General features: G+C 38.2%; 1 protein-coding gene across 1 annotated transcript; it reads left to right on the forward strand.

The window, feature by feature from the left end:
• The first annotated feature begins 9,747 nt into the window (after positions 1 to 9,747).
• On the forward strand, positions 9,748 to 13,635 carry LOC103947719 (superoxide dismutase [Cu-Zn], chloroplastic). The gene is made up of 8 exons (XM_009358664.3): positions 9,748 to 10,089; positions 10,597 to 10,658; positions 10,734 to 10,773; positions 10,885 to 10,980; positions 11,072 to 11,103; positions 11,272 to 11,347; positions 11,635 to 11,688; positions 13,441 to 13,635. Exons 1-8 carry the CDS (start codon positions 9,816 to 9,818, stop codon positions 13,464 to 13,466), a joined length of 660 nt encoding a protein of 219 aa, XP_009356939.2. The 5' UTR covers positions 9,748 to 9,815; the 3' UTR covers positions 13,467 to 13,635.
• The last annotated feature ends 352 nt before the right edge of the window (positions 13,636 to 13,987 follow it).

The following is a 13,987-nucleotide window of genomic DNA, read 5'->3' on the forward strand; positions in this document are numbered from 1 at the left end:
AATAAAGTAAAGTAGGTAATATCATAAAGGTTAGGCATACTATACTTGAGAAGGGAGATAGAAATACCTCAAATTGTATAACTGGGCAAGTAGCTAATATCACTGGAAAGGGAGGTGTGACCTACAAGCGGAATCTTTAGAGGGCATCGGTAAGGGAGAAAAACATTAGCATGAAATCAAACCTCCTTTAGTCAGGTATAGCATATTCCAGATATTAAGAATGGTACTGCATATTTCAGATGAATAAAATAGGAAAAACCTCGTAGATGGCCAATCCAAAGCAAAAAGTTTAAAGACTAAAATAAACTACTTAGTAACTCTTGTAAAATGCAATGAGAAAAATAGATTATAAGAAACATTCCATACCACAAAAATCCTTTGAAGCTGTGATATTGTGCCAGCAAACTTAGTCATTGGTGAATGTTGCTTATCCCTAGAGATCTTGCAGTGTGGGCAGTTCATATAGATTGGTAAATTTCTATTCAACATAGAGAAAGCACATCCACCATCATCAAGGCTACAAGACGTTTGGACAAATTATGGACTGCAGATGCACTAAAAGATGTGTGATTTTGCTCCTTCCCTTGTCCTGACTGCATTAGCCGATCTATTTTCAGATTACCATTAGTTACTATCTCTTTTGACTTAGTTACATGTCCCTCCTTATTTGCAGCGGTAGCAGCCATCCTATTTGAATTGCGGTGAACTTTACCACGGAAACCATTCCTACTCAGTTTAGAATTATCTGGCAGGCTATGGTCCGAGTTTTCCTGAGATTCTTTGGGCAATTGATATGAGGTCCCAAGCTCATTAAGATGCTCTGGATTTAATAGAACACGGTGGCCATGGGGGCACTCATGCTCAAATCCAACATACACTATTACATGTTTTAAAGAAGGGATCATTTTTAACTTTTCACCGTTGTTCAGGTCCACACTAACTACATTACTGCCTCTTTGTAGATAGGAGTCAACATTTGTGCTATTGGTCCCACTAAAGCTTTCCCGGACAGATAAAACATCTTCAGATTTCCGAGTTCCTTTATCACTAGTCCTTTCTACACTATGATCCCTTGCCCTAGTTTTCTGAATACTCTTATCTAAACCCGGTGAAGATTTTTCCCTCAGCAGGATAGAAGGAAATCCTGAATCTGCAGCGAATATTCCAGCGACGACCTCAGAAAAAGCTTTACGCATGGTAAAGTTGGGAAGACCTTTACCAAAATTGATTCTAATTATTATCATCAAGCACTAAGTCCTCTGCAAGGTTTATGTGACTTGCTACTCCAGAGTTTAACTCCCTTGTGAAAAACAGCACATCAGCTTTAGATTCAAATTTGAGGTTTGTATCTGACCTCACTACAGAACCTTGATGCACTGCACTGGTCGGTAAGTCATTTGGGCTTATCTGTTTTTCCAAATATATTATCCATTTCAAAATAAACTTCTGAGTGGAAGAAAACCCACTTTAAAGCAAGCCTTTACAAGGTTCATGGTACTTTGCAACACCAATGCGGACCAAACTCCATGAGGAAGGTTGAATAGGGCCTGTATTGCTTACTTTAGGTAGTTGAAGTGTGGGAAGGTGCTTGTCACAGTCTGGGTAGCAATTGAAAGTAATGTTTGCTGACTCAAAGTCAAAAAGATCAGATCTTAGTTTCCGTGAATGACCACAAGAACACGCGTGTGTTAAAGTTGTTAGGATCTCCTAGCCGATAGGGTTAGGATTCCTTGTTTTTAGGTTTAAAGTCGTGCATAATAATCCCTATACTTAAGGGACAAGTTTATTTGTTTTGGACTTAGTCCTGCACCACGATTCTAGGCTGTAAAGTTGTGGGTTATTATTTCCCTTCCGGTTTTGATGTAAGGCCATTTAATAGCCATATTTGTTCTTTAATTCAATAAGATAATTCTCCCAACAATCAAGCGTATTCTAATTTTTGCATAAAGAAGTTTTTTATTGTTATGTTCGTTCTAACATCTAGCATCAGAGCCCCATCACGAGGCCTGACCAAAAGTTTGTATCACAGTCACCAGCGTAAAGGAGCAACAACATACAAGCGAGAGCAGTTTTGTGTAGCCTGCTATCCCAAGGTTCGACGGACACTATGATCATTGGAGCATGCTTATGGAGAATTTTCTGCACTCCAAGGAATATTGGAGCTTGGTGGAAACTGGGATCTCTGCAACAGCAGAAGGGATGGATCCCACTGGGGCACAAAAGAAGGCAATTGATGATCAAAAGTTGAAAAACCTGAAGGCTAAGAACTATTTGTTCCAAGCCATTGATCGATCAATTCTAGACACGATATTGAAGAAAGATACAACGAAAGATATATGGGACTCTTTAAAGCAAAAGTATTAAGAGACAACACGAGTTAAACGTGCTTAACGACAAGCTCTTCGCAAGGAGAAGTTTTGCACATGAAAGCTGGAGAATCGGTGAATGACTACTTTAGAAGAACTTTCATCATAGCCAATAAGATGAGAATTCACGGAGAAATGATGGAGGATGTGGTGATCATTGAGAAGCTTTTAAGATCTATGACTCCAAAGTACGACTACGTTGTGGGCTCGATTGAATGATTTGGATACTTTGTCCATAGATGAACTTCAAAGTAGTCTCTTGGTGCACAAATAGCGGATCAGTCACCACACTGTGGATGAACAAGCAGTTCAGATCACTCACGGAACTCAATTAGGAGGAAGAGGTGGTGGTATAGGCACTTATCAAGGAAAAGGAAGGGAAAGACATAGGTTTGGGTCTGATAAATCTACCCTAGAGTGTTATAGTTGTCATGAGCTTAGGCATTTTCAGTGGGAGTGTCCCAAAAAAGTAAGAGATACAAAGGCAAACTTTGTTGAGACCAGTGAAGAGATGCTTTTAATGGCGTATGTGGATATCAAGGAGGCTAGAAGAGATTACTTGTGCTTCACGATTCTGGGTGTAGTAATCATATGTGTGGGAAAAGAGAATTATTTTCCCAATTTGATAGCAATTTCAGAGAATTAGTGAAGCTGGGAACAAGTTTTACTGTGCTAGGGAAGGGCAGCATTCAAATGGAAGAAAATGGGATCATGCAAGTGATTACTAGAGTTTTCTTTGTGCCAGAGTTGAAAAATAATTTACTAAGTATTGGTCAATTGCAAGAGAAGGGTCTCGCAGTATTCATGCAACACAAAAGTGCAAGATCTTTCATCTTGAGAAAGGTTTAATCATGGAAACCAAGATGACATATAATAGAATGCTTGTTGTGCTTGGTCGTTGACCACCAAAAGAGGAAATCTGCTTCTCCTCGCTACCCACAGATCAAGACCAACTTTGGCATTGTCGTTATGGCCATCTCAGTTGGAATGGTCTCAAAGTTCTTCAACATAAGAATATGGTGGAGGGGTTGCCTCAATTGAAAGCTCATCTGAAAGTTTGCGACGATTGCTTGATAGGAAAACAACATCGCGATCCTTTGCCAAAGGAAAGTATATGGAGGGCATCTGGAGTTCTTCAATTAGTGCATGCGAACATATGTGGGCTAATAAATCCAATCTCAAACAGCAAAAAAAGGTATCTCATTACCTTTATTGATGACTTCAGTAGAAAAACTTGGGTTTATTTCTTGGTGGAAAAATCAGAAGCATTTGCTACTTTTAAATCCTACAAAGCTAGGGTTGTGAAGGAAACCGGAGCATTTATAAGGAGTCTTCAAACTGATCGTGGGGGAAAGTTCACATCACTAGAGTTCACTCGCTTTTGTAAAGTGAATGGCATTCAAAGACAATTAACGGCTGCATATACACCCAACAGAATAGGGTCGCAGAGAGGAAAATTCGCACCATCATGAATATGGTGCGCAGCCTGCTGTCAAAGAAGCAAATCCCAAAAACTTTATGGCTTGTAGCAGTGAACTGGACAGTGCATACCTTGAACAGAAGTCCAACGCTTGTCATGAGAAGCAAGACACCAGAAGAAGCCTGGAGTGGATCCAAGCCTTCAGTAAGTCACTTCTGGGTCTTTGGATGCATATCTCATATTCATGTACCTGATAACAAGAGAGTGAAGCTCAATGCCAAAAGTCTGAAATGCATATTACTTGGGGTAAGTGAAGAATCTAAAGCTTACAGATTATTTGATCCCATTTCTTAAAAAATAATTGTGAGCCGAGATGTGGTATTTGAAGAAGATCAAAGGTGGAACTGGGATAACAGCCACAAGCAAACTATTTTGGCTGATTTGGAATGGGAAGATGATGAAGTGGCAGGTACAGATGGAGGCAATGGAGAGGAACCTGACGTCAACATCACTGCTGAAGATGAACAAGGAAATATAAGTTTCGTTCAAAGTGACTTATTAGAAGGAATAGGCTCTTCAAATGATGACAGTCTTTTCCATGAAGGATGAGTTAGAAGACCACGAGGGTGGATGCGAGATTATGAGAATGGTCAGGGCCTCTCCAATGAAGAAAATGTGGATATGGCTCATCTAGCCTTATTCTCTGACAGTGATCATTTAACATACGAGGATGCAGTAAAGAGTAGCAAATGGAAGCAGGTCATGGACGTTGAAATTGAAGCTATTATGAGGAATGACACATGAGAACTCACCTAGATGCCATCTGGAGGGAAAACAATTGGCGTAAAATGGGTTTTTAAAACAAAACTCAATGAAAATGAGGAAGTGGTCAAATACAAGGCTCGGCTCATTGCAAAAGGGTACAGTCAGCAGTATAGAGTGGATTATGTTGAGGTGTCTACACCAATAGCTCGTTTAGATACCATTCGAGTAGTTATCTTAATCGCTACCCAGAAAAGTTGGATGATCTACGAACTAGATGTTAAGTTTGCATTTTTGCATGGGGAGATAGATGAAGAAGTGGTTGTTGATCAACCTCCTGGTTATGAACAAAAAGGGCACGAATCCAAGGTATATCGACTGAAAAAGGCTTTGTATGGACTTAAACAAGCTCCTAGAGCTTGGTATAGTCATATAGAGACCTATTTTGTTCAAGAAGGCTTTAAGAAATGTCCTTATGAGCATACCTTGTTCATAAAAACAGCATATGGAGGTAAATTATTAATTGTGTGCCTTTTTGTTGATGATCTCATATTCACTGGTAATGATGAGATTATGTTCGAACACTTCAAGAAATCCATGATGTTTGAATTTGATATGATTGATCTTCGAAAAATGAGATATTTTCTTAGGATTGAAATTTTGCAAATGTCAAATGGTGTTTTTATCAACCAACGAAAATATGCCCAGGAGGTATTGGAGAGATTCAATATGGATCATTGCAATCCAATGCACAATCCAGTGGTTCCTGGTTTTAAGCTCACAAGGGATGAAGATGAAGTAATAGTTAATGGCACTCTTTACAAACAGATCATGGGAATCCTTATGTACTTGACTACCACACGTCCTGACTTAATGTTTTTAGTAAGTCTAATTAACAGGTACATGGAACGTCCCATTGAGATTCATCTGCAAGTAGCAAAGAGAATGCTAAGTTATGTGAAAGGCACAGTCAGTTTTAGGTTGTTCTACAAGAAGGGAGGAACTGAGGAACTTGTTGGCTACATGGACAACGACTACACTAGTGATCAGAATGATAGAAAGAGCACTTCGGGTTATGGTTTTATCCTGAGTTCAAGTGCAGTGTCTTGGTCTTCAAAGAAACAGCCGGTAGTCACTCTTTCCACTACCGAGGCCGAGTTCATTACTGCAGCAACTAGTGCTTGTCAAGTTGTGTGGCTAAGAAGGATTTTGGAGCAGCTTAATCATGGCCAATCCAAACTAACGGTGGTTTACTATGACAACATCTCAGCTATTAAACTTTCAAAAAATCCAATGATGCATGGTCACAACAAACATATTGATGTGTGTTTCCATTTTCTTCGAAATCTCAACAAGGATGAAGTTGTGGAGTTGATATAGCGTTCTACTCAGGAGCAAATTGCATATATTCTGACAAGGCCACTAAAGCTCGAAGTGTTCGTGAAGATGCGTGACTTGATAGGTGTCTACGAATATCCAGGGATAAACTGAATGACAGTAGCATTCAGTTTAAGGGAGGATGTTAAAGTTGTTAGGATCTCCTAGCTGATAGGGTTAGAATTCCTTGTTTTTAGGTTTAAAGTCAGTGCATAATAACCCATATCCTTAAGGGACAAGTTTATTTGTTTAGGACTTAGTCATGCACCACAATTCTAGGGATGTAAGGTTGTGGGTTGTTATTTCCCTTCCTGTTTTGATGTAAGGCTATTTAATAGCCATATTTGTTTTTTAATTCAATAAGATAATTCTCCCAACAATCAAGCGTATTTTAATTTCTACATAAACAAGTTTTTTATTGTTTTGTTGGTTCTAACAGCATGGAGGAAAACATATCTGTTAGAATGTTGCTTCACAGGAACTCCCAGAAGTGATTCACTAGCCTCAACATCATGTCTCTGGTGCATACATGGTTTTCCAGTCAAACTAAAGGCATCACACAGTTGCCTTCCAGATTTCCAAATGAATGTACATTCATCCTCCAACTTTTTTGCAAACTATTGCACTGCATGTCCTTTCACCATTGAATGGAAAGCTTGCAAATCCTTCTTTAGATGTGATTCATGCTGTGAAGTTGTGTAACAACCAAACAAGTCTTTGAGATAAACCTCTTTAGTAGCTGGAAGAGTTATTTCCCACCACAAAATCAAAAATTTTGTGTTCAGCCTTTTATCATTTTCGAGCCAAGATGCTACTAAATCTAGAAGATTTGTACCTTTTGAAGAAACTCATTTAGTCTGCTATGGAACTATGTTTCTTAGGTGAGGTTGTCTTTTGCTAGCTTCAATTTCATCTAAGCACCCACTTTTTGCAAAAAGAATTCCATGAAGAATCTATTGACTAGAAGATAACCAAATTTGGAAATTTGGAAGTTCAAGAGTAGACATCTGCTTTCCAGGTGCAGCTGATCCAGCGGCAACAGTTGCAGCAACAGCAACCATACTAACACTAGCAGTTGAACCATTACTAAATTTATTTACTAGTCCCCCTTGCCTCTTAGAATATCAGTTTGTCTGTAAATAAACTCCTTCACTGATATGATATCCTCTTTACTTGCATTCTGACCATGACTTTCAAGCAGAAGAGAATCTGAGGTTGCCTTCCTGTTCAAAACATTTTCCATGAATCATGTGGCAAATTGTAGGGATTCACCTCTCTGATTTGTAGACCTATCTCATAAACAGAGTCAAAGCATGCTTGGCCGCTTGTAACACTCGAAAATTTTACAGGAGTTGCGAATCAAATTGCGATCCCTCTATAATATATACTATTACATGGCAAACCTGCATTACTTAATCACAATTAAATCAACCATTCACACCCCCTATAGATTGAAACCCCAAAACTTGCTTTTCAAAATTCTAACTGCCCCAATAAGAAAATTGGTTATATACTGAGTAGAGGTAAGTTCTTGTACTAGTAACTATAGATAGTATAATGCCCATGGAAATTCTTCGTTAGCAAAATTTTCACACATTTTTTTCAAAATACTTCTATGTGATTTACATTGTTGTCGCAGGTTGGGTTGCATGTCCTGCTACAAGTGAAACTTGTTCGTGTGTTGTTGGATGGCAAGGTTCGACTCTAATAACACTACGTAGGGCGTGTCTAGAGTTGTTATGTAGTCATCACGGTGTTCTTAGATGAACGCATGTTGTGAGTCTTACTCGTTATTATCTAAAAGAAAAAGAAATAAAAAACAGTCGATAAATAAGAACTTTATCAAACCAACTTTCTTCACTCACATGTTGAATATTTTTAAGAATTCTCATAGCATTAATTTGGGGATGCAAAATTATGCAAATTTATGTCCAAACAAATTGACCAGAAAACCTGCTAAAAATATAACCCCTGAACCAATTGACTAATATTGATATAATGTTTGTCAAAAGGCCTCCAATGCTTAAGTCATAAGATGTTTTAGAAAAAATGACGCGACTATTACTAAAGGAGAAGTCTAACAATCGTATGTTATGCAGGCCGACGTATGGATAATATCTCTTCTACAAGTGCAAGAATGTTCACTTTGGTGGATGACTAGCAGGATACATCTGAATGTTTTACTATATCTTGAACACTACATGAATGAGGTAGTCTTTAGCATGGAGTTGTGTAGGAAAGTGTGAGGCCTTAGGGTGACTCTAAGGAGCTTTTCCCTATTTGTTAGGGTGTCTTACAGGCTAAGCTACGACGAAGTAGTTGACCTTTTCTCTCAGGAGAGGAGTGGTTTCCTACTTAAATGTCAAGTTATTCTCTTAAAGTGTTTGGCAACTTTTTTTATTTTTTTATTTTGGACGTAAAGTTAGAATTCATTAAACTTAAAACAAATTACACAGTCAACAACGGCCTATGACAAACAATGGGAGACCTAATCCCACAATAAAGGCTTGAAACTAAAAACTGATGACAAAGAGAAAAACAACCTAAATCAACCCCGAAAAAGCAAACCGATGTTGCCAAACTCTCACCAGCAACCGTTGAAGTGACAGAGTGAAGGAGGATCCGCAGAGAGTCAAGCACAACTAAAGTAACCCCCAACAAAAAAAAAAAAAAAAAATCCACAACAAAAATCAAATCTTAGAGCACTACAACAGATCAAGCCATCTAGATCTGTTTGCCAACCACCACACCTCTAAGAAGCGAACCAAGTTGACATAACACGGGGGTGGGGAGGGCCAAGGGGATGTGTAAAACACCCTTACTACAACGAAAGTCACAGAACACTTAGCCCAAAATTTTTGGCATTCCGATAAAGCAAAGGCAGTAAGGTAAAGATTTACATCCCAAATCGAGTCCAAAAATCGAAAATCTGATTTTTAGTATGGATAAAAGGAGGTGAAGGAGAGGTCGCAGATAGAGGTGTTGGCAAGGGAAAAGGGGGGAGATGGATGTGAGAGAAAAAAGCTGCATAAATGAAATTAGTTTGTGAAACAAGGGAAAAAAGGAGGAGGAGAAGAAAAGTAAGGTAGCAAAATGGGAAACTCATAGCTAAAACTGGTGAAAAACACACGGGAAATGGCGAAGAAGACCGAGCAATGCAGGACACAGCCAAAGGACTAAAGAGAAGAAGAAGAAAAGCAGGAAGAGCAAGGGGGCTTGATGACCCCAACCAAAGGAAGGAGTCGACGTTGAAAGCCGAGGAAATTAGGGGTTCTGTAAGATAGAGAAAAAAGGGAGCATCTAGGGTTTTTTAGTTTTTTTTTTGAAGTGTTTGACAATTGATCTGGCCTTTAAGGGTTGATTGTTGAGGGCTTTCCACCATTTGGGTTGAGATTGTAGTTTTGTTTCATGCCGTTAAAGGTAACTTCGTCACCTGACATGCTTTGATTAAGTGTGACTAGTTTATGTTTCCATAATAAAGACATAGCGGCAAATCTTTTGTTGGTATCTAAACTAAAAATGTGACGAAATAAAGTGTAGGTTAATTGGTTAAGAAGTGCCACGTATACACCTGAAGCCCAAAATTCGATTTCACTATCCCAAAATTAAAAATAAAACAAAAAAAACAATTGACTCCGAAATGGTATTTAATCTGAAGTTTCTTTCTTCTTTTTTTTTTTTTTTTTTTTTTTTTTTAAATAACAATGGAAAGGTTAGTTACCACTTTTGGAGCAGAAAACAGAGCGCGGTTAAACCCAGAATGTTCAGAAAAGTGTTGAACGGAAGGAACCAAAGTCCCAGATAAAACACCAAAGCTCCTGAGTGGCAGCTCCTCACTCTCACTTTATCATCTCAACCTCCCCCAACCACCAACCAATCCAAAGCAAACAATGCAAGCAGCTTTGGCCGTCATGGCAGCTCATACTGTCTTGCTTTCATCCCCCACTCTCTTCTCCCAACTCCAAATCCCTAACCCTCACTCAATTTCTCCTTCCTCCTTCCATGGCGTCACCCTCAAGCTCCCACTCAAATCCCAATCCATTTCTTTCGCCGCCCCCGCCCCTAAGCCTCTCACTGTCGTCGCCGCCACCAAGAAAGCCGTCTCTGTCCTCAAGGGCACTTCCAGTGTGGAAGGAGTCGTCACCTTGAGCCAAGAAAACGATGGTATCTTCGTATAACCCCACCCCCTTCTGTAAATGATTGTGTTATCGATATCTTTTTCCTTTTTCCGACATGGGTTTTCGGAAAATTGGTTCATGTCCTTAAATGGCCAACTCTGCTAGGTTTAATCTCATATTGTTTTATGTCTAAGAGAATGGAAATGTGGAAAAGATTATGTGTTTGTTCGATATTTTCGCGGTTAATTGAAATTGAATTCTGGATTTTGGGTAGTGAGTAGCTTGTTTGGACTCAAGGCAAGAGTTTAATCTACAGATTTTCTTTTTTCTAGTTTTAACTTCTGTTTGTTGAGAATTTGAAAATGTGGGTACTCAAAATTTCCCAAACTTGGATTATATTTAATTTAGTTGAATGCTGTTTCAATGGTTCCTTTAATTGTGTGTGAGTGGTCTGATTCTATGCTCAAAATATTGTGTTATCTGAACTCATAATCTCAGTCACATTTGATGGAGCAATGACTGCTTACTGGTGATTGTGTTTTACTGTTATCAGGTCCTACAACCGTGAATGTTCGTATTACTGGACTTACTCCCGGTCCTCATGGGTTTCACTTAGTGAGTGTTTTTGAATTAGGTTCTTCATCTGTGGATTAGTAAACTTGTTTCTAAGTGTTTTTCTTTCTTGTGAAGCATGAGTATGGTGATACGACAAATGGATGCATATCCACAGGTAGGGCTTTATATCATTTCAAGCTTAAAATTTTATGGTTATAGTATTATGTAGTTGTATTTGTGATTCTATTTTGATGCCATTCTAATGAATTTCTTTTTCCCTTACTAGGACCACATTTCAATCCTAAACAGTTGACACATGGTGCTCCTGAGGATGAAGTCCGTCATGCGGGCGACCTGGGAAACATAGTTGCTAATGCCGATGGTAATTTCATATTTTAATTCCCTTTACAAACTTGTTCTTTTCAATATCACAACCCAGTTAATGTACTAAGAGATATATTGTGGGGATGCAGGGGTGGCAGAGGCAATAATCGTGGATAACCAGGTAATCATTGAGCTGGGTAATGCTTTCCTATAAGAAAGTGTGTACCTTCTGGGCATGTTTATCTTTATTTTCATACAGGTTTTAGTTTGGTGTCTGGCATTTTTATGTACTGTATTCACCTTAGTAGTATTTGATTACTCATATTTTGGTTTTGGCTAAAATTTGTAGATACCATTAACTGGTCCTAATGCTGTAATTGGAAGAGCACTTGTTGTTCATGAGCTTGAGGATGACCTTGGAAAGGGTAAGTACTAAGTAGTTTATAATCAACCTGTTGAAGAAACTTGTTAGTAAATTTAAAGCACGAGTGGAGAAAATTTTATATGCAATGGTTGTGCATGGTTGGAACTAGAAACTAACTCTTCTTATCCTTTTGAGCAAAGCATGTGGGTGGGTAATGACAAGAAACATTTGTTTCCTTCCCCTCCGTTTTCATTTGTTGGGGAATGCAGAGAAGCAAGTTACTACCTTTGATGTTTCTTTCTCATTCTTCTTATTTACTTCCTAATCACATTTGGTTTGCACTTGTAGGTGGACACGAACTTAGTCTAAGCACTGGCAATGCAGGCGGAAGATTGGCATGTGGTAAGCAAGAAAATTTGATTTCACATTTATTTCTCTTTTCTTTTTAATCCCTTTTCTGTTTTACTGTTTGAAAAAAAAAGATTCTATGCTGTATGTTGCTCCTTTATCTAGTTTGTGTTGGAAGAATATGATAAATTGGTGACAAGGAATAATTTTCTCAGGAAATAGGGTAATATTTCATTATACATGGGCCTTTGTGCGTAATTTTTCCATTAGATGTAGCACATTAAATTTTCCTCTATTGTATGCTTTTCTGATGAGAGATAAACAAAAAGAAAATGTCCATGACTTACCTGTGTTAAGGTACTGTAAAATATGAAATTGTGATCAACAAGTTTGTTATGCAGAGAGCCTCAGGAAACATTATACCTTCTATTAAAATTTTATTGGGTAAATTCGGGATATAATTTATGCTTGTATTTCTGTATGTGTATATACTATAATAGAGCATTAGTAACTCTTTCAAGACCTCTAAGCATTTTCTATGTTTAATAAGGGTCTTGAGAAACCTTGATATTATTAGCAATCGCTGTTATACTTGTATATATGGATGATGAGAGTTTAGTATGTTGTACTCTAATGTGAAGATGAACTAGCATCACATATAAATAATTCTAAATAAATAGACAAAAAGATATATTGGTCATATTTTTCTGTTGAGCTATATCCGAAATTTTGTAATTGTCTCTATAGTCAATAAACTAATTAATTAAAAACGTTAGAATGATGAATTCCAGTTCTTTTTTGTCCCAACTTACGGGTGGAAATTGTTATTTGGCCCAACGTGTGGATGGCTGTTGCAGTCTATAATACTGGAAGGACATAATCCAATTGATAGGTGACTTCAAATATGACATCTTTTGTTGGGCACTCAGGCATGGGTTTGGGCAAATAGTTTGTGTATGGGTCATCTGAGATACTTATATGTTGATAAATGGCTAGATCATAATGGGTGCATTCATGAAGCCGTTCTGCTTATGTAATGGTCTTCGTAATGGTTCATCAAGTCCTAGGATTAATTTCTCTCATCGTTAGCCTCACAAAGGAGGTTTTGAGAACCATTTGGAGAATCACTCTCTAGTCCTCTCTCTCCAATTAAATTGTAGTCCTAGTAAATGGTTAGTAAACAAAGGGTGCAAGGGGGATAGAGTGAGTATCTTGTGCATTTCATTGTGGTTATAGTAACGGCAGCCTACCCTTCATTATTTGTTCCATAGGTACTATATGATAGGCTTTAGTAATAACGTTGCCGTTGCACATATAATGGAGAGGCTTTACATTAGGCATACAACGGCTATGCTCAACATTGGAAGAAAGGAACTAGTATATGGTTTTCTGCTCCTTACCTTCTGAGCTTATCTGTTGTACTGTGAATGTCATTGCCCAGGGGAACAATGCTTTTATGGACCAAGTTAAACGTACTATTAGTTTTGCTCCAGGTTATGGAACCAATTCCCTCATCAAAATATCCGGGGCGACACATGTATTTCAGTCATATCCTAGTTAATTAGGATGAAGTATGGTTAACTAGATGATAATTGGGAATATAGTTTCTGAGTTTTTCTGGATACCCTTGGTGCTTAGAATGTCAAAACGTAAGTTGCTTTAGTTCTACAGATGCATACTGCCTCAAGTGCCAATAGGGGTTAAAATTTCTTTTTGTCTCATCCCACAATCACTATATTCTTGCTTGTTTCCATGATTTCATTAAATTCTCAATTTTCACTTTTCGTTGTGATCTTGTGCATGCAGGCGTGGTTGGTTTGACACCGGTGTAATTGGAACGTCCTTTCCAATCAGTTTGCTCTAAAGAATTGGCTGCTGTGGTTCTAGAGTTTCTCATATAGAGCTTAATCTATTGAGGGTGTAATGTAACATTGTGGACAAATTCATCATACCATTTGTGGAGTATTTTAATATCAATAAACTTGAGTTGCTATGGTTACAGTATGAATGAAGAACATGCAATTGACCTTTGAAAGCAGCTAAATTGGATTTATAATGTTCTTTCATCCATAAGATTGAGCACGATTCTTGAGTTAAGTATGCGTTGTTGACTGAAGTTGCTGTGTGCACATTCGATAAAATTCGAATGGCACATTGAAGATTTTCATGGTCCATGTGCAAGGAGGACGTATAAATGAACTTCCGTTCGACAAGATTGAGCACAATTCTGTAGTGTTCTTTCCGTAGTTCACCGGATTTAGATTGTGAACGGCGTAGCTAGTCATCGAATCGAGTATGAAAACCTAACTGCTAGAAGCCTGCGTTTTATTTTATTTTTTCTAGTTTGGCACAA

Source organism: the organism of the source record quoted next, unplaced genomic scaffold (genome assembly GCF_019419815.1).
Source record: "Pyrus x bretschneideri cultivar Hongxiangsu unplaced genomic scaffold, Pyrus_bretschneideri_v1 Contig29, whole genome shotgun sequence".
Classification (NCBI taxonomy): Eukaryota; Viridiplantae; Streptophyta; class Magnoliopsida; order Rosales; family Rosaceae; genus Pyrus; species Pyrus x bretschneideri.